Raw genomic sequence first — 22,009 nt, 5'->3', positions numbered from 1 at the left:
GCGGGGCCCCCGGGCAGAGCTGGTATTAACGCCCTGCTGCCAGGTATGCACCATCTGCCCTCGTGTCCGCCTATAACGGCTTCGCCTCCTCTCCCACCTCCCGGCCTTGCCTGGGCATCTCTCGCTGGCACTTCCCAACGGCACACTCTTACCTGGTCCCATACGGGAAACACAGGTGGAGGCTAAGGAGAGAGGAGGAGGTGGTGAAGACGCCGAGTTGACATCCAGGCCCCTCACAGGGCACAGGGGATGACCTACAGGTGAACCAGTGCGACAGAGGGGGTGTGGAGGGAGGTGACCAGACAGCACCTGCGCCCTCCTCTGGGGACCCGCAGAGATTTCATCGCCTGAGGGCTGGAGCTCCTCTCATCTAGATCTTACGGGGCAGGAGACTGCAGCCAGGGATGCTAATTACAGTGGATTTGCTAAGGATTCTTCCTTCAACTCCAGAGTTATACACATTTGCCCAAAATATCTTCTTAATCTCTGAAATGGCACAGTAAGCAGAATTAAAATATTCTTGATAAGTGAAAGATATGCACACAAATAAACACAAATGAAAGAAAAACAAGTGGCACCAACTAGCTTCCAACCACCGTCCCTGTGATGAGTCCCCCAGTAAGGTGACTCCACAGATCAGCACCTGGCATGTCTGGGTTCTGAAAGCACACGGTCCACAGTGTCCCAAGGCCCTGCACCTGCGCATAAGACTCAGGATGGCGCCACTGACTACAGAGGCAAGGCGAGACACTTCACACCTGAGTACTGGAGTAAAAGCAGCGGAAATTAAGAACATGTGCTTATTTACAGATTTTCATTGCTTTTATTGAGCTTAGTATGAAATTAATTCTTTTCCTAAATTTCCTACTTCATGTTTTAATGTACCATGGAAGAAATACTTTCAGCTAAAAGAGAAAAATTTTAATTAAGATAGTTGTTGTAATGACCAAGAAAGCAACACAGGCTAATTCAATTAATCTAATTCCAAGAAATTAACACAAAGGCCTTTGTTTTTCCAAAGATGCACAGAGAAAGGAAGAGTCGGTGTGTCTGCTTTTTAAAGGTGTTCATAAACTCTGCCTGGTGCAACGTCCTTGTAACTTACATTTAACCGGCCTCTTCCTGAGGGTCTACTGGACCAGGAAGAAAGGCAGTAATGGACCAGGTTCTCGGGTAGAAACAGCGTGGTCTGGGCGCCCAGGCTGGTCTGGGCTGCGATGGGGAGCGGTGCGGACTTGGGCCAGCCACCCCTCCCTGAGCCTCCGGGTCTCAGCTGTAGAACGAGGGGCAGGACGAGATGCCACCTGAGGGAGCTTCTGGTGCAGCTGCCTGATAGATGGGTTCCCCTCGTCTGGGGCCTGAAAGTCCTACCCTCTGAGCAGCCCCCACTTTCCATCCTAGCCTCACTTTCACTCAAGAACATAAGATGGAGCAAAGCAAGAGGATGGAGAACAGGCAAGTCTTCCTTATCCACAGGCAAAATCAAGGATGTGGTTTTAGGGGCTCTTCTTTTATCGAAAAAGACTTTTCGGAAGCTTGTGACTGTAATGAGAAGCAACCAGTGTATTTTGGAGTAGGGGGAACCTGGCCTTGGAAGCAGGAAAACAGTCACCTGGGAAGCTTCGGAACCAGCGTGGGTATCTGCCGGGCGCAGTAAGTGCTGACAGAGGCCTCCACGTGGAGGGGGTGCTTTTCCGACCTCACCTCTGCTTCCTTCCACTGCTGGTTAAAAATTGCAGACACAGGGGTACAGAGGTGACCAAATCCTGTCCCCTCCCCTATTGCTTAACTGGAGAGATCTTCATACAGTGAGGCATTTTCCCCAAGATTTGGTCAGTATGAGGATGGGGAACCCAGAAGAGAGGCCCCCAACCCTGTATGAAGGAGGCGACAAAGTCTTCCTGCTTTGGTCTCAGATTGGTCCACGGCCTTCAGTTTCACCCAGTTCCCAACATCCTCTCCCGGCCTGGCCTACTCCGGTCGCTCAGACTGGGCTTTGGCATGTGCTTCCCTTGGAATCGTCACAAGTCCATTCCTCTGACAACTCCTGCCTCGGCTCCCACAGGCTCTGGCTTCCAGTCCAATGCTGGCTCCCATGCTCGGGCCTGTCTACAGCCCAGCAGGCTCACCGGCCTCCCACCAAGCGTGTTTGCACACTGACCACCAGGCTGAGAGATGCGAGCCCCACTCCTTCCTGCCTCCTGTAGGATGTCAGGAGATCCCCTAAGCTGGGACATGCCCCTCTCCATATGCTGTGAAGTCAGCTGGTTTCTAGACAAAGGGTGAGAAAGTGGCCTTATTCAAGTAAGATTACGCAGCACCAAGGAGAAGTTCTGTGAGGCTTACACCAATGGTGTCCTGCGGCTAAGGCCTGGTGTCTATGCCTCAGAGCTTCCCACAAGTTCGTGCCTTCACTCCTTTGGAAGACACTCGAGCGAGGAGCACAGATGTCAGCATCCGTCGGGGAAACAGTAATAACCTGAGTGTGTGTGTGACTGTACTGTTTCTTTAATCATGTCCATCTATGGAGGCAATGACATGCATTCCATCTGTGTAAGCAGAGAAGATGGATGGACAAGTGAGGAATCATACTGTGACAGACATTACCAGTACTCACCAGTGTCTAGTTCTCCCCTTTGTGAAAGAACACGTACAAGGTGGAGCAATTTATTTCACGCCAACAGGCTGTAGCCAGAAGTGACATAGGCCACTTGTGGGCCAAAACACTCAACGCTGGATGCGTTTCCCCAGCTCTTTCCTGCCATGGCTGTGAGGAGGCTAAAACATTCCGGATGGTGAGAGCCATACTCCCAAGATTCTTTGAGAGCCCACAAAGAGCTGGCAGTGACTTCTGCGATGATCCTAACGTGTTTGCTCGGGAGCAGACTGTCCAGAACATCACCTGTGCTCCTCGGGAGGCCCCAAATATAAAGACAATGCTGCTTCCAGACCATCTGCAATCTTCCATCCTGCTCTCTCCCTATAAAGCCTGATTTTTGCTTTTGCTGACAGCATTCCAATGACTGTTCTCCTTCGTACACGAGAGTTCATACGTGTGCAAATAACTCAAGTCATTCTTCAATCAGAGAAAAGCTTAGAAGTTATAAACAATGGAGAGTGCAGACAGCAACAGCTGCCCAGTGCTGAGTTCTCTATACCCTGAATCAAATGGAATTTCCATAACCTACCATTTTAATTTTTTTCTTTTCTTTTTAATTAGAAGAAAAAACTCTGTAAGTGTGAAGGAAGCACAGTTCACCCTCCCTATCAGCCACCTTGCCTATGCTTCACACACAGGGGCAAGTCCCTGGGCGGGCACACAGGTGGAACAGTGAAGGTCTGAAGAGAACCACTGATGCACGCCTTCCAGACGCAAGCCCCCTCTGCAGGAGCAAACACCACATGGGTTTTTGTCAAACTCTCAATGGAAACACTTCTATTTGCTTTCATTTTTACTTTTAAAGCTAAACCCCACAATTCAGGGTGTGGAAACGTGAAATCACTGGATGGACCTTGCAGCTTTGACCAGTTTACGGTCCCACCAGCCATTTAGGAGGCAGAGGGCACATCAGTGTCTGGACAGCAGGGAGCCGCCTTCTTCCTGGACTGGAAACCTGAAGCTGCAGACACCTTTATACGAATCCCCTTCCTCAGCATCTGGTCCAGAAACTTGATACAGACATATGTTCTCTAAATCCTGGTGAAAATGAACGTTTTTTAAAAATAAATTTATTTATTTTATTTCATTTATTTTATTTTTGGCTGTGTTGGGTCTTCGTTGCTGTGAGCGGGCTTTTTTCTACTTGCAGCGAGCATGGGCTACTCTTCGTCGTGGTGCACGGGCTTCTCATTGCCGTGGCTTCTCTTGTTGTGGAGCACGGGCTCTAGGCGCACGGGCTTCAGTAGTTGTGGCACACGGGCTCAGTAGTTGTAGTTCGCGGGCTCGAGAGCGCAGGCTCAGTAGTTGTGGCGCACGGGCTTAGTCGCTCTGCGGCATGTGGGATCTTCCTGGACCAGGGCTCAAACCCGTGTCCCCTGTATTGGCAGGCGGATTCTTAACCACTGCGCCACCAGGGAAACCCCTTAACTTTTATTTTAAAATATAATTTCTGAAGACCTCTCTGTAGTGGAAATTTCTTATTTTTTCTATTTGGAGCAGGCTTCATGTTGGGTAATTCTTCATTAGGGTATAAATCTCCTCCTGTTTAAGATGACCGATCATACTATGAGGATGCCTGGCACTGTCACAGGATGTACGAACTTACGTTAGACAAGACTATGGTGACACCTTAAGAAATGCTAAAAGCCCTTCATTGCTGCAGAAAGTAAAACTATATGACAGAGCTTCTTTAAAAACTTTGCATTTCTGAGCATAAAGTCACTTCACCTGAATCACCTGAAATCTTTTTGAAAGATTTCGAAAACTAATATCCATCTCAGCCCCCACTGCTCTACTCTCTGAAACCCCAAACTAAAGTAATCATCAAGAGTTTTGAAAACAAACCAAAAAATTTTATTTACAAAAGTAAATTTTCACTCATTTTTATATTCTCATAATGTTAATGCCAACAGCAACAGTCTCTGGGATATTTAAAACCCTTGATTTTAAAATGCATTGAGGTTTGTGCAGCTCATTTCCCCCCCAATTATATTATAAAACTTATAAAGGTTTCTTTAGCTTTGTTGTTTGGGCACGCTTTTGTGCAGAAGTCACTTTTCAGGGTAGGCTTACCACCAGACATGATCACATAAGCATTGGCTGTGGATTTCCAAGAAGCAAAGGAGCCAATCTCAGCAAAGCTCGCACTGGCATCTTCAGCTGTTTAAATTTGAAGAGAAGTTCTGCGAAACTTGTGTTCCCTAAAGAAATGCAATTGGAGGGAAGGGGTCACGTATCTAAATAAATTCAGCGACACATCCTCTTTCAAAGAAGCTTAAGACACATAATCACATTTCAAGCTGGCGTTCTTCCACTTGAAAACAATTACTGAAAGATAATATTTAAACTATGAATTTCCCTAATGCACTATAGGGTATGATTTGATATAAAATTTTAATTTATCCATTCTGTACTTCAGAAATTGACCTGTAACCATATGTGAAACTATTAATACTGTTCAAATACATATATTACTTAAATATAATTAATAAATGTGCCCATCTATCCTCAATTACCATAATCCATGCACTTAATAATTTACCTAAAAAAAAAGACACAGGCTCAAAATGAGTAACAGAGAAGTTAATCTAAAGCCTCTTCCTCTAACAAGCAATGGTTCCCAACCTTGGTCCAACAGAGTCTGATGTAATTTATGTGGAGTACAGCCTGGGATCTGGAGCTCTGAAAGCTGCCCAGGTGATTCTGATGTGCAGCCAAGGTCAAGAACCACTGCTCTAAGGGGACGCAGTAAGTGTATGACCTGCAAATTCTATTAAGCATCATCTTCCTCTTTGCCTCCATCCTCACCACATGCCACTGTCCACAGTTCCCTTTCCTCAGCCCCAACATATACACATACATGATCCCGATGAGTCTCTAAGCCACAACAAGCATCCTAGTAGACATGCAGACAGCAGAGTGTACAGGTGGGTCATATGATCCCATGAAGATGGACAGATAAGAGTCTCATGATATGAATCGAGTGGCTTTCTGATAAAAGCATAACTAACACAAGAAAGAGTTGTAATGCTGCACAAAATATGAAGAAAGCAACTATTTCTCTTCAGTATTTCCTTTTATCGACTCTGCCAGTAATCTGTGAATTAAATGTGTTTAATAAACCTCAACAGGAATTAAGAGAGATTTCCTATTTAATTGTTATCCACAGTGTTCCCAAGACCTTGCTAAAACTCAAAGACAGAGAACAAATACATATGAGCTATGGAAAATATCTCCAATGTTCTGATACACTGTGGACTCTAACAGACCATTTAGACTTTTTTTTTTTTTTGGCCACAACACGCGGCATGAGGGATCTTAGTTCCCTGACCAAGGACTGAACCCTCACCCCCTGCAGTGGAAGCACAGAGTCCTAACCACTGGACCACCAGGGAAGTCCCCAGACCATTTAGACTTAATGTGACTATCACTATGGTTAGGTTTAAATGTATCATCTTGCCATTTGTTTTCTATTTTCTCTGTCTGTTCTCTGGTTCCCCCTTTTCCTCTCTCTTGGACTGAGTACTTTTTATGATTCCACTATAGCTCCTTTATTGCTTATTGGCTCTAACTCTGTTTTCTTATCTTAGTGGTTGCTTTATGATTTATAGTATCATCTCTATCACAGATTACCTTCAAGTAAGATTATACCTCTTCACAGGTAGTATAAGGGCCTTATGGCTGTAATTCCATTTCTCCCTGCCCAGCCTCTGAGCTATTATTGTCATACATTTTGCTTTTCAGATTTTATAAACCCCATAGTACATTTTTATTATTGTTATAAGTCAATTATCTTTAAAACGTACTTTTAAAAGAAACAAACCTTATGTATATCTCCATGTAGTTACCATCTCCAATGCTCTTCATTCCTTTGTGTAGATCCATATTTCAATCTGACATTATTTTCCTTCTGCCTCAAGGACTTACTGTAACATTTCCAGTAGTGTGGGTCTGCTGTTGATGAATTGTCCCAGCTTTTGTGTGTCTGAAAAAGGCTTTATTTCATGGTCTTTTTTTTTTTGAAAGATATTTTTGCTGAGTATAAAATTCTAACTAGATAGTGGTTTTCCTTTGAGTCCTTTACAGATGTTACTCCACTAATTTATCACTTGCATTGTTTCCTATGAAAAATATGCTATCACTCTTATTTTTTTCTCTGTAACATGTCTTTTTCCTCTGGCTGCTTTGAAGACTTTTTATCATTAGTTTTAGGCAATTTGGTTATTATGTGCCTTGGTGCAACTTTCTTCATGTTTCTCAGGCTTGGGATTCATTGAACTTCTTGCAACTGTGGACCTCAGTTTTCATTAAACTTGTAAATTTTCCACCCTATTTCTTCGAGTATTTTTTTCTGTCCCTCTCCCCCATTTTTCTCTTCTTCAGGGACTCCAATCTCATGTAAATTGGGTCCTTTAAGTCCCAGAGCTTACTCCATTTTTAATGCTCTGTTGCTTTTTTTTTTTTAATTTTTTTCTTTTTGCATTTCATTTTGGATAGTTTCTAATGCTATGTCTTCAAACTCAGTATTTTTTTTTATTCTGCAATGTCTAATCTGCTATTAATCCCATTCAGTGTGTTTTTCTCAGAATTATAGTTTTCACCTCTAAAAGTTCAGTTAGATTCTTTTTCTATTTCCATATCTCTTAATGTTCTGAAATATGGAATAATGTTATATGGAATTGAGTTATAATAACTGTCTTAATGTCCTTGTCTGCTAACATCCATGTCAATTCCAGGTCAGTTGTAATTGATTTCTCACCTCCTTCATTATAGGCTGTATTTTCCTGTTTCTTTGTATGCCAGACATCATGAATTTTACCGTAGGTGCTGGATATTTTCGTATTTCTGTATTCTTGAGCTTTCAGGATAGAGTTATATTACTTGAAAAGCAGTTTGATCCTTTTGTGTCGTGCCTTTAAGATTTTTAAGGTGGGCTAAAATATTTTAGTCTAAGGCTAAATATTTCTGTTTAGTCTAGGGCTAAATATTTCCCATCATGGAGGCAAGACCACACTGAGTACAGCCCCTTAAATTGTGAAATTGTGGGAACAGACACTGTTCCTGAACCTGTGCAAACTGGTTCTCTCTAATCCATTAGGACAGTTCTTCCCTCAGCCTTGGGAAACTTCTTCACATGCATGTGCTGATTAGTAAGGACTCTTCTGATATTTGAGGGGGACCCTCTGCAGACATCTGGCGTTCTCTGTGCGCAGCCCTCTCCTCTCTGGCACTCTATCATGTAAACTCTATCTCCTCTGGCTCCCTGTACTCTCAGCTCCATCACCTCAACTGAAGGAGTCTCCCAGGCTCTTCCTGGCTCCCTCTCCCTCCTTCACAGTCTGGAAACTCTCAAGGCTGTTAGCTTTTTAGGGCCAATCACAGGGCTTATGTCACCTGTTTCTCGTCTCTCAGGGGTCACTCCTCTTCATTGCCTGATATGCGTCTCACAGGCCATTATTTCATATGCAGTGTCCAGTTTTCTTTGTTGTTTTTTCAGCTTGTTTATTTTGTGTGGTTTTGTTTTCTTTTTTCAGGCAGGATAGTAAATCAGATCTCTGTTACTCCATCCTGGATGAAAAAGGAAGTCTATGCTTTAAATTTTTTTCTTCTTTTATTTTTAGGACCTTGACTTCTTTGCAACTAGGTGTGGTTTTCTTTGTATTTATCTTGCTCAGGAGTCACTGTAGGTTGATGTTCATCATCCATTTTTCAAAATTCTTAGCCTCTGTCTCTTTAAATACGGCTTCTATCTCATGTTCTCTCTCCTCATATTCTGGGATCTCAACTACATGCATGTTTGACTTCTTCACCGTGTTCCACATCTCTCTTTTCTGAATTTTCCATTCATTTTTCTCTCTGTGCTTCAATCTGTTTATTTTCTACACACTTGTCTTGCAGTTCATTTATCTGCTGTGTCTAATATGTTAATTAATCTACACACTGAATTCTTTTTTCTTTTTTTTCCTCTTTTTTTTTTTTTTTTTTTTTTTTGCTGCACCCACACAGCTTACAGGATCTTAGTTTCCCGACCAGGAGTCAAACCTGGGCCCTGGGCAGTGAAAGCATGGAATCCTAAGAACTGAACTGCCAGGGAATATACTGATTTCTTAATTTTAGTTATATTTTTCAGTTTTAGAATTTCCATTTAACTCTCACTGATTCCAGATTTCTGGTGAAATTCTGTATCTTTTCCTCTATTTTCTTGGAAATATTAGTCAGTTATTAGTCATAGTAACTCCAGATACTGGAGTTATGGAAGTCTGATAACTCCAATATCTGGATCACATACAAGTCTCTTTCTTCTACCTTTTATTCCTATTATGTCTTTTAATTGTGATTCAACACTGATACTATGATTTTAAAACTGTAGAAGTTTAAGACACTTTCTTCCTCCTATACAGGTTAATTTTTCTTCTATCAGGGAGGTAGCATGCAAGCAGATCTCCTCAATTCTGCTCTAGGCTAATTTTAGGTCTGCTGTGTTTCAGTGTTACCTTTCCTGCTAGGGCTTGGCCCTGCTACTGTTTCATGTGAATGTCTGGGATTGGCAGGCCTTGAGTACCGCCCTTTGTCTCCTTGGCACTATGCTGTTGTTGGAATTGTTGCCCACATTTTTAGCCTCCTGGTTTCTGCTAGATTTCTTGAAGTTTTATCCTGCGCATGTGCAGGTTAAGATTTGGCAAATGCCTCAAGGGAAGAGTGTGTCCAGGTTTTTGAGTTATTATTCCTCTTGTCCCCTCCTATCTGGGACTTTGCTCCTCAAGTTCTAGCCCTGGGCAATCATTAATCCAACCTCTGGCTCCTCTGCCCAGTAGCACTGCTGCTTTTTGCTGGGACTCGACTTCTTGTAATGAATTGACAAATGCCTCTGGGAGAAAGCCACAGTAAATATGGAGCTCCTCAAATGAGTCCCTTCTCTCAGGAATTCTTGTCTCTCAATCAAGTCTGGTCACTATGGTTGCCACCAATTCCTTTAAACTTTATGTAGTTTGTCCACTTTTATATTTGCTTTTGTAGGAGAGTCAGTCTAATGCGAGCAATTCCACTGTGGCCATAACTGCAACAGAAGTCTCTGAACAGTGCATTTTCATCTGAGGTTTTCAAAGCAGCTATAAATCAGTAATATCATTAAACTTTTAAGTTTAAATGATTAAATGGACAAATTTTGTATCTGATTACATATTCTGAAAAATACAGTTAGATGCTAAGATTTTAAACTCTCTATTATGAAAACAATCAAATGTCAATACATACAAAATTAGGTACCTGATCATTTCAAAGCTTTATAATATTAGAAATTAATATTATGTGTTTTAAAAAAATCCAAACTGAAAACCCAAAAAATACAGAAAAATAACTTTAATAAAAATCAATTAACAGAGAAAAAGAATACGAACATTTAGTTTATTAGTGTATACTGGTATCTGGGGCCCTGTGAAGAATCCATCCTCTTCTGAACGTAAATAAATGTTTATGCATGTGTAAAATTCGGATAGTTTGGGGTTTGTTTTTTTTTTGCTTCCAGAAAAAATTCTGAACAATAACACCCAAACATGAATGAAGCCAAAAACCTAACTGGAGAAAATAACTCAGTTTAGAAACACCTCCTAACAAGAAACTAAACCCATCAGCGGGTAATACAGGTACTGAAAAGAGGATGTAGATGTGCAATTACCTTCTAGTCCTATAGACGGCAGGTGCCGCGGGGCTGGCACTGAGTGGTAGACGAGGAAACAGGCCAGCATGCTCAGCTGCGACTCCTCGCAGGGCTGCCCGTTGAGGTAGGCGTGCACACACCCATCACCCCCAGCTGTGAGAGAAGCACACATGGAACAGAACCAATCGATTACAGAGCTGAGAGGCACAAGGAACGCTTTCTTTTTATTATTTTCTCATCAAGAGCTCATTGAGCACTTACCATATACCACACAGGTCCTGTACTGGGCATTAAGGCTACTGGGGTAAACCAGACAGAGTGCCCGTCACTGCGGAGCTTAGAGTGCTGCGGGGGACGGAGATACTACATACCTAACGATGCAAACAAACGCTAATCATAAATTGTGATGAGTGCCATGAGGGTGCAGTGGTCACCATGGTCGTCTCCCCAAACACCCATTCTACCACCCTTCCCTCCACTGTCACATCTGAGGGGACTGACTGCAGCTCCAGGACTTGATCCTGATTTATCTTGGCCAGAGGTTCTCAAACTTTAACAGACATCAGAATCACCTAGAAGACTGATTAAAACACAGATGGGTGGGTCCCCACAATTTCTTGGATGGGGCCAGAAAAACTATTTCTAACAGGCTCCCAAGTGATCCCACTGTTGCTGCTCCAGAGACCACACTGTGAGAACCACTGGTCTGGGACAATCAGGGCAACCCCACTTCCCTGACACAGTGAATGGTTCAAGGACAGGCAGACCTAAGCCATTCAGAGAGACACTCTACCCCGGGGATTGATCGAGGAATGTGCACGAGTTCCAGTGCAAGCCAGAGACACAAGGAGATGCTTGAGAACATGTTTGCTAGAGGCTTCTGGGAAACAAATTCCTCATTCTTATGGCAAAGCTCCTGGAAGCAACTCTATTCTTCCTCTGAGTTGGAGGCAAGGAACTGTTACAGTCAGTTCATTGCCATCAGAAAGAAGTACTCTGAGGATAAAGTCATGGCACAGAGTGTCACTGATGGAACCTCAGAGAAATGGAGCTGGAGCCACTGGAGCGACAGCCTGCCGTAACTGTGGACTTCCAATTATGTAAGTTTATAGGTGTCCTATTGTTGGAGCCAGGCTGAGTCAGGCCTTCTGTTACTTGCAGACAAAGGCATTTTGATACAGAGAAAAAGGTTGAGAGAGAGAAAGAGAGATATAAAGATGGCAGGAAAGCTGCCTGAGGCAGTGTGGTCTTGGAAGGCCTGTGTGGAAGGGGCATGTAAGTGGAGGCTGCAAGAATGAGTATGAGTTGGGCAGGCAAAGAATGAGAGGAAAAAGGTTCTCGGGAGGGAAAGCAGCACATTCAACAGTCCCGTGGTGAGAAAGAACTCCATGCTTTCGGGGAACTGGAAGGGACCAGGGTGCCTGAGTGGAGTTTGTGAGGAGCAGGTGGTATAGAAAGAGGCTGTAGAGGGAGACAGAGGCCTTGCTGGTCATGCGGGGCCTGCTGGCCACATGGTACAGATTTTTTTCACAACTGAATCAGCAGCCTTTGCGAGGTTTTAAGCAGAAGTGTTGAATCTGTTTACTCTTTGAAAGACCACTGTCAGTTGACTAGAGACAGTGAGAGGGAGATGAGAATGAAAAACAGGAAGACTTGCAGGAGGCTACAGGTCCAGGCAAGAAATAATCACGGTTTGTTCTAGGATAGAAGCAGCAAAATGTGGACAGAGTTAGGAGATATTTAAGAGTTAGGACTGAAAGGATCTGGTAATGGATTGGCTACCGCAGAAGACAGGAGAGGGAGGGAGAGGAAGGGGCAAGGGTGACTCCCAGAAAGGTAACGAAGGAATGACCGTGAAACTAAGTGATGAAACTAAGAAAGAATGGTCGGAGGGTTTTTTTTTAAAAAAAAAAAGAATTGGGAAAGTGTGCCGTCACAAAGGTCAAGGGAGGTCTGTTTCCATAAGAATGAGAGGGAGCGACAGGAAGACTATCAGGGGTCCACTGAACCTGACATGAGGATGTTAGTCTGGTGGGAGTGGGAACATCTGGGGGTGGCAGCAGGAGGGGTGATAAAGGAGGCAAGAGGAGACCCTGCTGTGGCAACCTGTCAAGAGAGGAAGGAGAGAGCGTGATCGCTCACAGTTCCTCGTCAACGACTTTCTCATGCCTACTGGCCTTTTTTTTTTTTTTTTGCGGTACGCGGGCCTCTCACTGTTGTGGCCTCTCCCGTTGCAGAGCACAGGCTCCGGACGCACAGGCTCAGCGGCCATGGCTCAAGGGCCCAGCCGCTCCGCGGCATGTGGGATCTTCCCGGACCGGGGCACGAACCCGCGTCCCCTGCATCAGCAGGCGGACTCCCAACCACTGTGCCACCAGGGAAGCCCTTGCCTACTGGCTTTTTGTTTCACCGATTTTCTCTACACTTTTTCTGCTTCCAGTTTCACTGATTTCAGCTCTTATATCCTTGCTTTGGGTTTATTTTGCTTTTCTTTTTCTAATTTCTCAAAGAACTTAGATTAGTAATTTGAGACTTTCCTACTGTAAGCATTTAGCACTATAAATTTCCCACTTTAGTAGGAAGACTTACACTACAAAATTTCAAAATCTACTCTAAACCTACAGTAGTTAGGGAAGCGTAGTACTGGCATAAAGACAGACATACAGATCAATCGTACAGAATTGAGTCCAGAAACAGACTCACACTTACACAGTCCACTGATTTTCAACAAAGGCTCCAGAGCAATTCAATGAGAAAGAAAAGCCTTTTGCATAAGTGGTCCTGGAACAACTAGGTATCCATATTTAAAGCTGAGAAAAAAGAAAACTCCCAGCTCACACCAGGCATAAAGTAGGAGAACATATGTGCAAAGCATATGTGACAGAGCTTGCAGCCAGAGTATGTCAAACCCTACAACTCGACACTCCAGACAGCCAATTTTAAAAACGGGCAAAGGTTTGAAAAGACACTTTGCAAAGGGTATATGAATAACTAACACATGCAAAAATAATTAACATGGTGAGTCATCACGGAAATGCAAATTAAAACTACAATGAGACACCACTACATATTCAGTAGACTGTCTAAAACTACAGACTAACAATGCCAAAATCTGCACTGCATCCCACTGCTGGCAGGAATGTAAAATGGCACAATTTGGAAAATAACTGAGCATGTCAATGGGTGAATGTACAGATGATATAAGAATGGCAGAATGTTGATACTGTTGAAGCTGGGTAATGGGATTTATTATACTATTATGTTTACTTTGCATTATGCTTTAAATTTTCCATAATAAAATATAAAAGTAAATAAAACTTTTTAAGTTCTTCAACTTTAAACCCATTTTCTTTGTTCAATTAAAATCCATTTGAGGAGATAAATCACAAAACATGTACACAATATGATCAGTCTACTCCATTTCCAGACTTCATGGCTATAGTTTGGGTTACTAGTGAGCCACCTTAAAAGTCCATATATTCATCTGTGATTTCACTGAGACACAAATATGAATGACAGTTTCCAGTGCTGTCACACGGCCTCTGCATCGTCATTTAATTTATTGTTCTCCACCCCAAAGCTAATAGTATCTGTGAGGGGAGACCACATACTTAAGAGGCTTTTTTTTTTTTTTTTTTTTTTGCGGTACGTGGGCCTTTCACTGTTGTGGCCTCTCCCGTTGCGGAGCACAGGCTCTGGACACGCAGGCTCAGCGGCCATGGCTCACGGGCGCAGCCGCTCCGTGGCATGTGGGATCTTCCCGGACCAGGGCACGAACCCGTGTCCCCTGCAACGGCAGGCAGACTCTCAACCACGGCGCCACCAGGGAAGCCCAAGAGTTTTTTTAAAGTGATAGTTCTTTTTAAATAAAAAAATAAATACACATTTTTGGCAATCAGAGTGGCAAGTCAAAGCTGGTGAAGGTTACTTACAATGCTGTAACCCACCACCACCAAATGCCCTAAAGAGCAGTGAGGAGAAAGCAATTCAGGGCACTGTTTTAGAGAACGCTCTAGTCACTGCCAAAGCTTCATCACATTATATGAAACATGCAAATCAGAGAATCTGCAAAGGTTTAAGGACTTATTTCTTATCCACAGCAAGGATCTGCTATGGGTGATCAAACACTAAATTGAAGTAAAAAAGAACATCAACACCTATAAAATAACATGTATTTTTCTCCCAAACATGAGAACAAAACGATTATCATATTTTTAGAAATTGTGAAACTGCACGAGCTTTCAAATCCCAAGAAGAAATACCAGAGCACATGCAGGTGTTAAACATAAACACTGGGAGTTTGAAATTGCTGTTTTCCATATATATCACTCACAATCTGGTTTACAGTTAAATCTTTTCGGAATTTTTTTTTAAAGAAACAAATAGCGTATTCATATCGGGGGAGAGATGGGTGCAGATGGGAAATAGGGAGGCAAGGGTCCCCCTCATGTTTGCCAAAAACCACTGCCCCACCCGCCTCCACCCTCACCTCCCTCCTCTGGGGAGGGGCCCTGGCAGGCTCCCCGCTTCTAGTGGGTCTCCCTCTTCCTCCTCCCCTGTACCTCCAGTGCCTGGGCAGAGCCCACCCCGGCTCTAAAGCCGGGTGAAGACAGGCTCAAACTAACGTTCTTCCCCCTTCCTCCACCTCCCCCTCACTCCCATCTCTTGTCTAACTAAAATACAGAAAAAGCAAGAGCAGCTGGGACCTGGGAGCATCAGTCACCCGGGGGCTGTGGCAGGGCAGGCAGCGGAGCCTCAGCCAGGTGTAGTGGAACACGCAGATAGCTTTAAACATAATTATATTCGAATTCCTGGGTTCTACCAGTTACTAACAACTTTACAGAATTAGGAACTGTTCCTACTGATACCACTAGAGTTAGTATTTACTCAAAGCAAGTTGCTGTCAGATACATACTGGAAGCATTAGAACTGAAAAGAATAAAAAGATCAAGGGGTTAACTATTAAAAATCAATTTCAGGCATATATTACACATCAAACAGCTTTCCATATATCAAAAGGCCCCATCACTCGCCTCCCATGATTCCTTCTACACTGTCAGGAGTAATTTCACAGTCTCCCTGCAATCACAAGGCAGTGCTTCCGCTGACAGAAAGCCAGTTACATATGCCCCAGGTCCTCACTGACTGACTCACAGAACTGGTAAAAGAAGCATTCACTCTAAGTCCACATCAAGTTTTCAGTGTACACAAGGTAAAGGCAGAAAAAAGGGCCTCGGGTAGGTGACAGGCCACACCCCTAAGAAACAGAAGAGAGAGGCACTGGAAAGGAACATGATCTGATGTTAGAAAAAATAAAACAAGTTCCTAAGTGTCAAGTGGTATTTAAAATGCTATATATATGGTCTCCCCGTGGCTTATAAAGCAGAGTTAAATCTATTTGTTAAAGAAGTTAAAGCAGATAATCAATGTAATTCATCTAACTGGAAACTACATCTATAGCCATTCGGGATTGTACTCAGACTTATCTTGCTTTCCAATGGAAAGAAAGGTCAAAACAGAAACACCTGAGTCCCAGTGCGGCTTAAAAACACAAAGGGCGCAATGCTGTCATTACCTTGTAGCCACTGGTCCAGAGTATTATCAATCGTGCATTTGACAACAGGGAGGAATTCCGAGTTCATGAAGAGCCCTCGCTTAGGGTGGTTCTGCAGCCGCTCCTGATGGCTTCTGGAGCTGAAAAACTCTAACACCAACTTTATCTGCCAAAGTTCAGATGTCTCGGACATTTCTCTTCTTCCCAGTCTTCTTACAGCCTTGCAGAGAAAAGAGAAACAGCAATCTACTTAATGAAAGAGTAAAGATGCTAACTGTCACTCCCTCAGAGTTGTATACTAGAGTATTTTTTAAATGTGCCTCATAAGATCAAGGAAGGGCAGAGGGGAACCCATTCTGGGTTTTGCTGCAGTCTGCCCCACAGAGGAGCCCCCTACTGGGTTTACATACATGGCCCACTCTCTTCAAAATGAACATGAACAGCTTTCAGGTGAAAAAACAGCAAAGGCAAATGAGCTCATTCTCGGCTCAATGGCTCTGAAAAATGAAGACCAATAGGTCTACAGCCAGTCACCTCTGGGAAACCCAGGTTGGGTACAATGACATGGCCAGGATCAGGCCAGGGATTCCAGGGGTCATAAGGCAAAAGTATTATTGATAGTGCTGTTCTTGGGACCCATCTGCAAAGTCACCAAGGCTGCAACCAGAAGGGATGTTCTTCTCTAGATACACACCCACAACTGCAAGGGGTGAAGAAGGTTCAGAGTGTAAAAAGAGAACACACTCTCAGCCAGCAACTAAAAAATGCAACTCATTACTTGGCTGTTGTATAGAGAGATACTGTGAGAAGCAGTACCAGTGTGGACATCAGGTATTCATACTTATCAACCAAAAAGGTGGATACCTGACAGTAATGGCATTCTAGGCCTACTCGGTTACACTGGAACTGGCCTTTTAATTAAGATTGTTACTTAACACAGGTTTTGGGGAATTATCTCCTGTGTTTTCCCACTCAGTTTTTCAGTAGAGATTATTTTTCCATTAGAGATTACTTCCTTTGACTTTAGACACTGAGTCCCAAATTCTCATCTGTGAACTCATTATATCACAGTCACTCGAAGGGCTGTTTAAAACTACAGATCCTGGACTTCATCTCAGAAATTCTGATTTAGTAACTATGGAATAGGACTTGAGGATCTGAATTGTTAAGATTTCCCAGATAAATTTTAGCCAAGTTAGAAAACTACTGGCTTAGTTTAACTGCAAATTTGAGTCTGAAAGATATGACACTATTTAAAAAGCCATATTTATTACTAATAACCTAAAGTGAATAAATTAGTCCGATCCTTTAGCAAAGCTGTTGAGCATTATCTTCTGCATTACCCCTTTTAGGCTCTTTTAAAACAACAATAACACAAAAGAAATTTAAAAATGAACTCCAGCTCCCTAAATCCCCACATGCTGATGCTGTAACCTCTGCGAGCTTAATTATGCAGGTGTAACTGCACACTACTGCTATCATCAGGGCACCGTTTGTTCACTTACTGCTCACTTGCATAATTTTTTCCACGAAGAGGCTTTATCAGGAGGAAGGCAAGAGACATGAGGATGCTAGGGAAGAAAGGAAGGGAACGTGCTCTTCCTCTACTTGTCAGAGGAAGAGGCCAGAAGAGGCGAACCCCTGGAGTAACCCCACTTGTCATCATAAACTCTAAGCTATACAGAGCTTTCAACTTTGATAGGGATTCCTTTTTTAAAATTCTAAAAGCAAATGAGAAACTAAAGAGATGGATACAGAGAGAATCTTACCTCACTGTTCGTATGTTATGTGAAGTACAAGATGAATCTCATCAGAATTGGAATAGGTTTTTTGAACCATACCTGATCCATTGCTATGTATGCAGGTAACATCTCCGGGGTCTCCTGGGTCACACATTCATATAGCACTGAAGAAAAGAGATCCAGAATTTCCTGTTTCTGTGGAAAGTCAGAATCTTTTTGTAGCACATCAATGTATATTCCAAAATCAATTCGAAAAACAACTGTAAAGCAATTGCTATGGCCCATTCTTAAGTTCTGCAGTGAATGATATAAAAGGGCAAAACAGCTAGGTCTTTATAAAATCAAAGTGCATGCAATATTAAACACCAATGAAATATAACCAAAATTAAGTCCCATGGGACAGTTAAGGCTGTAAGTGCTGTGGATGAGAGGAGTGAACCACGCTGGGTAAAATGAGCAGGCAGGACATCACAGAGCTATGTCTTGGGTTGGGCTGGCAAGAACACGATCCAGAAAGGGCGCCCAGGATCCACCACACCAAGATGCAGTAGAAACACTGAGCAGAACAGGTTAGGGGGAGCCTGCACAGCAAGTCCAGCTGGGGTTAGGGGCAGGCGTGGGCTTTCACCAGAGACCTGTGGTCTTGAGTGCAGGCCCCAGCCCTCACTGGCTGTGTGATCTTGGGCATGTGACATCTCTCAGTGGCAGTATCCCCATCTGTAAACCCACAACAATAAAGTACCTACTCTCTGGGTCAGAATTAAAGGAAAAACTTAGAAAGAGTACTGAGCAGAGTGCCCAATATACAGTGAAAATTCAGTAAGTAAGTGGCAGGAAGGTTATATCACTTAACTTTCAAAGCAACAAGGTAAGGTAGGTTCTATTATAACCCCACTTTTAGAAATAAGGAAACTACATCTCAAAGAGGTTGAAAAATTTTCCCAAGGCTATATACACTTGCAGGCAATAGGCCATCAATCCTGGATCATCTAATTCCTACATCCAGTCCTTGCCACCTGTAATGATGGATTAAATCAAAGATCTACCAGCAAGTACCCTTTGAATCCTTAAGAGAATGGTTTTATGACCAACAAAAAGAAGGGTTACAAAACAAATAGAAAACAAAATTAATAAAATTATGTAAAAACAAGAGAAGGGTAGTAAACATTGAAAACATGAATTAGTACAAGAATGGACATAAAGTATCACCTATCAAAACTAATGTCTTAGGAATTTTAAGTTGTTTTCTTCTATCAAGGTAGGAAGTTACTGAATTTAATAGTTTTAGACTACAAAAAATCTATACTTGCCAAACAAAAGTCATCCAATGTGCCTGAGGCATGTTATCAATATCAAAGCTACATACGGATATTTTAGGTTTTTTTGGTGGTCCACAGATAGAAACAACAAAGTCTAGCAAACCACATAATATATACCTGACCCATGTTCACAGTTGGTTTGCAGAAATATTCAGCAAATGACAGAAGTGCTGGATCAGAAGTGAATGCTGAAATCGTTTCAGGCTAAAAAATAAACAAACAAGCATAAGTGAGATAATAAAGATTTCTTTCATTACTACTCAAACTGTAATGCATGCACCTATAACCTACCTTATTTTTTTCACAGTGTTCCCAAAAAACCCAAGGTAAAACTTGCTAGAGCTTCGTCAACCTGTTCTGCTGAGAAGTTTTAAGAAACTTCTTTTTTTTTTTTTTTTTTTTTTTTTTTTTTGTGGTACGCGGGCCTCTCACTGTTGTGGCCTCTCCCGTTGCGGAGCACAGGCTCTGGACGTGCAGGCTCAGCGGCCATGGCTCACAGGCCCAGCCGCTCCGCGGCATGTGGGATCTTCCCAGACCGGGGCACGAACCCGTGTCCCCTGCATCGGCAGGCGGACTCTCAACCACGGCGCCACCAGGGAAGCCCTTAAGAAACTTTTTGCACAAGCTACCGTGAGCTACTGATTTATCAAAACAGGTGCTTCTTACACAACTCACCCAAAAAAGGCTTTCCCTCTCCTTCCTTAACGAACTGAAAGGCAAACAAACTAGAAACTAGAATTGTTACTGAAAAGGTAAGGAACAAAGATTATCACTCTAATAAGCCACTCAAAAAAAGACAAATGCTGTCATAAGGTCATTAGAGTCATCAAAGTCAGAGAGAGAGAAAGCAGAATGGTGGTTGCCAGGGGCTGGGCAGAGGGCGAATGGGGAGTTAGTGTTAACGGGGACAGAGCTGCAGTTTTGCAAAATGAAATGAGTCATGGAGATGGATGGTGGGAGTGGCAGCACAACATTATGAATGTACTTAGTACCAATGAACTATACACTTAAAAGGTTTAAGCCACTATATTTTTTTATGTTATGTGTGCTTTACCACAATAAAAAAACTGGAAGGAAGGGTGAGGAGGACTGTCACTCAAGTTTCAAGACTGAAAATGGAATATGAAGGTATTACCACTTTCCACCGAGAGTCAGTTTACTTCTGAACTCCCAGCAGGCAGGAAATGGAGGTGTCTTTTAACTTTTATAAATTTGCCCCATTCAAACTCAAGTCTAAACTTATCTGTTTTCTTTATAAATTGGATTAGGATCTTTGAGATGGGCCCTAGTTTATAAATCAAAGCAACAGTGCTAATTCAAGTTAAACTTTGCCCAAAAATCCTTCAAAAGTATTTCATAGGGACTTCCCTGGCAGTCCAGTGGCTAAGACTTCGCCTTCCAATGCAGGGGGTGTGGGTTCAATCCCTGGTCAGGGAGCTAAGATCCCACACGCCTCCTGGCCAAGAAACCAAAACATAAAACAGAAGCAATATTGTAACAAATTCAATAAAGACTTAAAAAAATGGTCCACACCAAAATAATCTTTAAAAAAAAAGTATTTCATAGAGAACGTATTGAATACTGACAAACAAAATTCACTGATGTCAACTATATCTATTTATTACCTGGAAACTATTATAAAGGCTCAGTCATAAGAACTAATAAGTGCTACCTTGCAAAAATCTTTTATTTGGGCCATGTCTTAAGTAAATCTTAATGGATTTGAGGATTAATTATTAAGCTAAATTTTTTTTAGTGTTAAGATATATTCTGACTGTCCCTGCCACTAAATGTAAATCATCCTTAGAGTCCTGGCAGGTGGCCCATATTTTATAATGGTTGTCACAGAAAACAGCCAACAGGCCCAAGGTCATTCATCCTTTATAATATGCAATGATTAGAGAGAGCAGATCTACCTAAACAGTACCATAAATGTTATCATAGAAGTACATGTTTTGGGTGGACTAGTGGGATTTGAACCTATTCCCTTTCATCATTCAATTTTGGGGGGGGGGGTTTAAATTGAGATATAATTGACATATAACAGTTTATTAGTTTCAGGTGTGCAACATAATGATTCCATATATGTATATATTGAGAAATGATCACCACAATAAATCTAGGTAACATCCATCATCACACAAAGTTATAAATATTCTTTTCTTGAGATGAGAATATCCTTCAGTTTTTACCAGTTACTACCTTGAAAGCCCGAGCTTCAGAGTTCCTGTTAGCAACAGTCTGGGCCAACAGACTTTGCCACCCCATGGGATCTTCCTTGTACGAGAGCTGACCCGCTCTGAGCTTAACATATAAAACCCCGTCCTTGGAAAGGATTGACCTGAGAGAAAACAAGAATGAATTTAATATGAGGTATTACTGGCAGTTGTTGGCTGGGAATGCAGTGTTTCCCAACAATAGTATTGGGAAATAAGTGACGTCTTAAACAAGACTTCGCATGAGGTGAAGTCTTCACCACTTTCCACTAAGATATATGATTATTTACTGTGTCTAAACTCAATCAGTCCCTACAACAAAGTCATAATCAGGTTCTGCTTTTCTCTGCCATCTAGATTCACGGGACCTGGTAAATAAGAAGTCATTCTGACTATTGGCTCAAGTGTGGACTTCAAAGGAGGTATTTTATCTAACATGTCTTCATACTCTCTTAAATATCTACTGATTGGTTTATAGCAAAAAGAAAAGGATGCTGCAAATCTCAGACAGAACAATACAGAAAACAGCTACTATATAGATAGTCTGGGAGAAACAGAAATGAGGACTGTACTTTAAAAATTGTTACAAGCTTGTTAAACTTTCTGGGAATTTAAAGACTTAATTTACACACTAACTGAAGTGTAAAATTATTAACACTCTCTGTTCTTCAAAGTAATTACTTGCATATGACTATTTCCGCCCAAAAGTAATCTACCATAACCTCAATTTTATGAGAGCAATGTAACGAGGGAATGGTAAAGAGATGCAACAGAAGATGTAGTCTGAAAAACACCAACTGGTACAAAGTTCCCTTTGTAGACATATATAAATCAGCCTCATTTTCTTAAACTAAATCCTTCA

At 42.3% G+C, this 22,009-nt stretch overlaps 1 protein-coding gene across 1 annotated transcript in view; it reads right to left on the bottom strand.

Moving 5' to 3' along the window:
* Nucleotides 1-4,448: 4,448 nt before the first annotated feature.
* Nucleotides 4,449-22,009, bottom strand: part of ANAPC1 (anaphase promoting complex subunit 1) — a 102,579-nt gene continuing 85,018 nt past the window's right edge. The window contains exons 43-48 of the mRNA XM_082851585.1: nt 21,134-21,272; nt 19,049-19,135; nt 17,712-17,807; nt 15,892-16,090; nt 10,335-10,469; nt 4,449-4,860 (exon numbers count right to left, since the gene is read on the bottom strand). Of these exons, the coding sequence (XP_082707711.1) occupies nt 4,745-4,860; nt 10,335-10,469; nt 15,892-16,090; nt 17,712-17,807; nt 19,049-19,135; nt 21,134-21,272 (772 nt within the window). The 3' untranslated portion in view covers nt 4,449-4,744. The remainder of the gene's footprint in view (nt 4,861-10,334; nt 10,470-15,891; nt 16,091-17,711; nt 17,808-19,048; nt 19,136-21,133; nt 21,273-22,009) is intronic.

Source organism: Leucopleurus acutus (genome assembly GCF_964270905.1).
Source record: "Leucopleurus acutus genome assembly, chromosome: 12".
NCBI lineage: Eukaryota > Metazoa > Chordata > Mammalia > Artiodactyla > Delphinidae > Leucopleurus > Leucopleurus acutus.
Note: the sequence above shows the minus strand (reverse complement) of the source record. Positions and strands in the feature narration are given on the sequence as shown.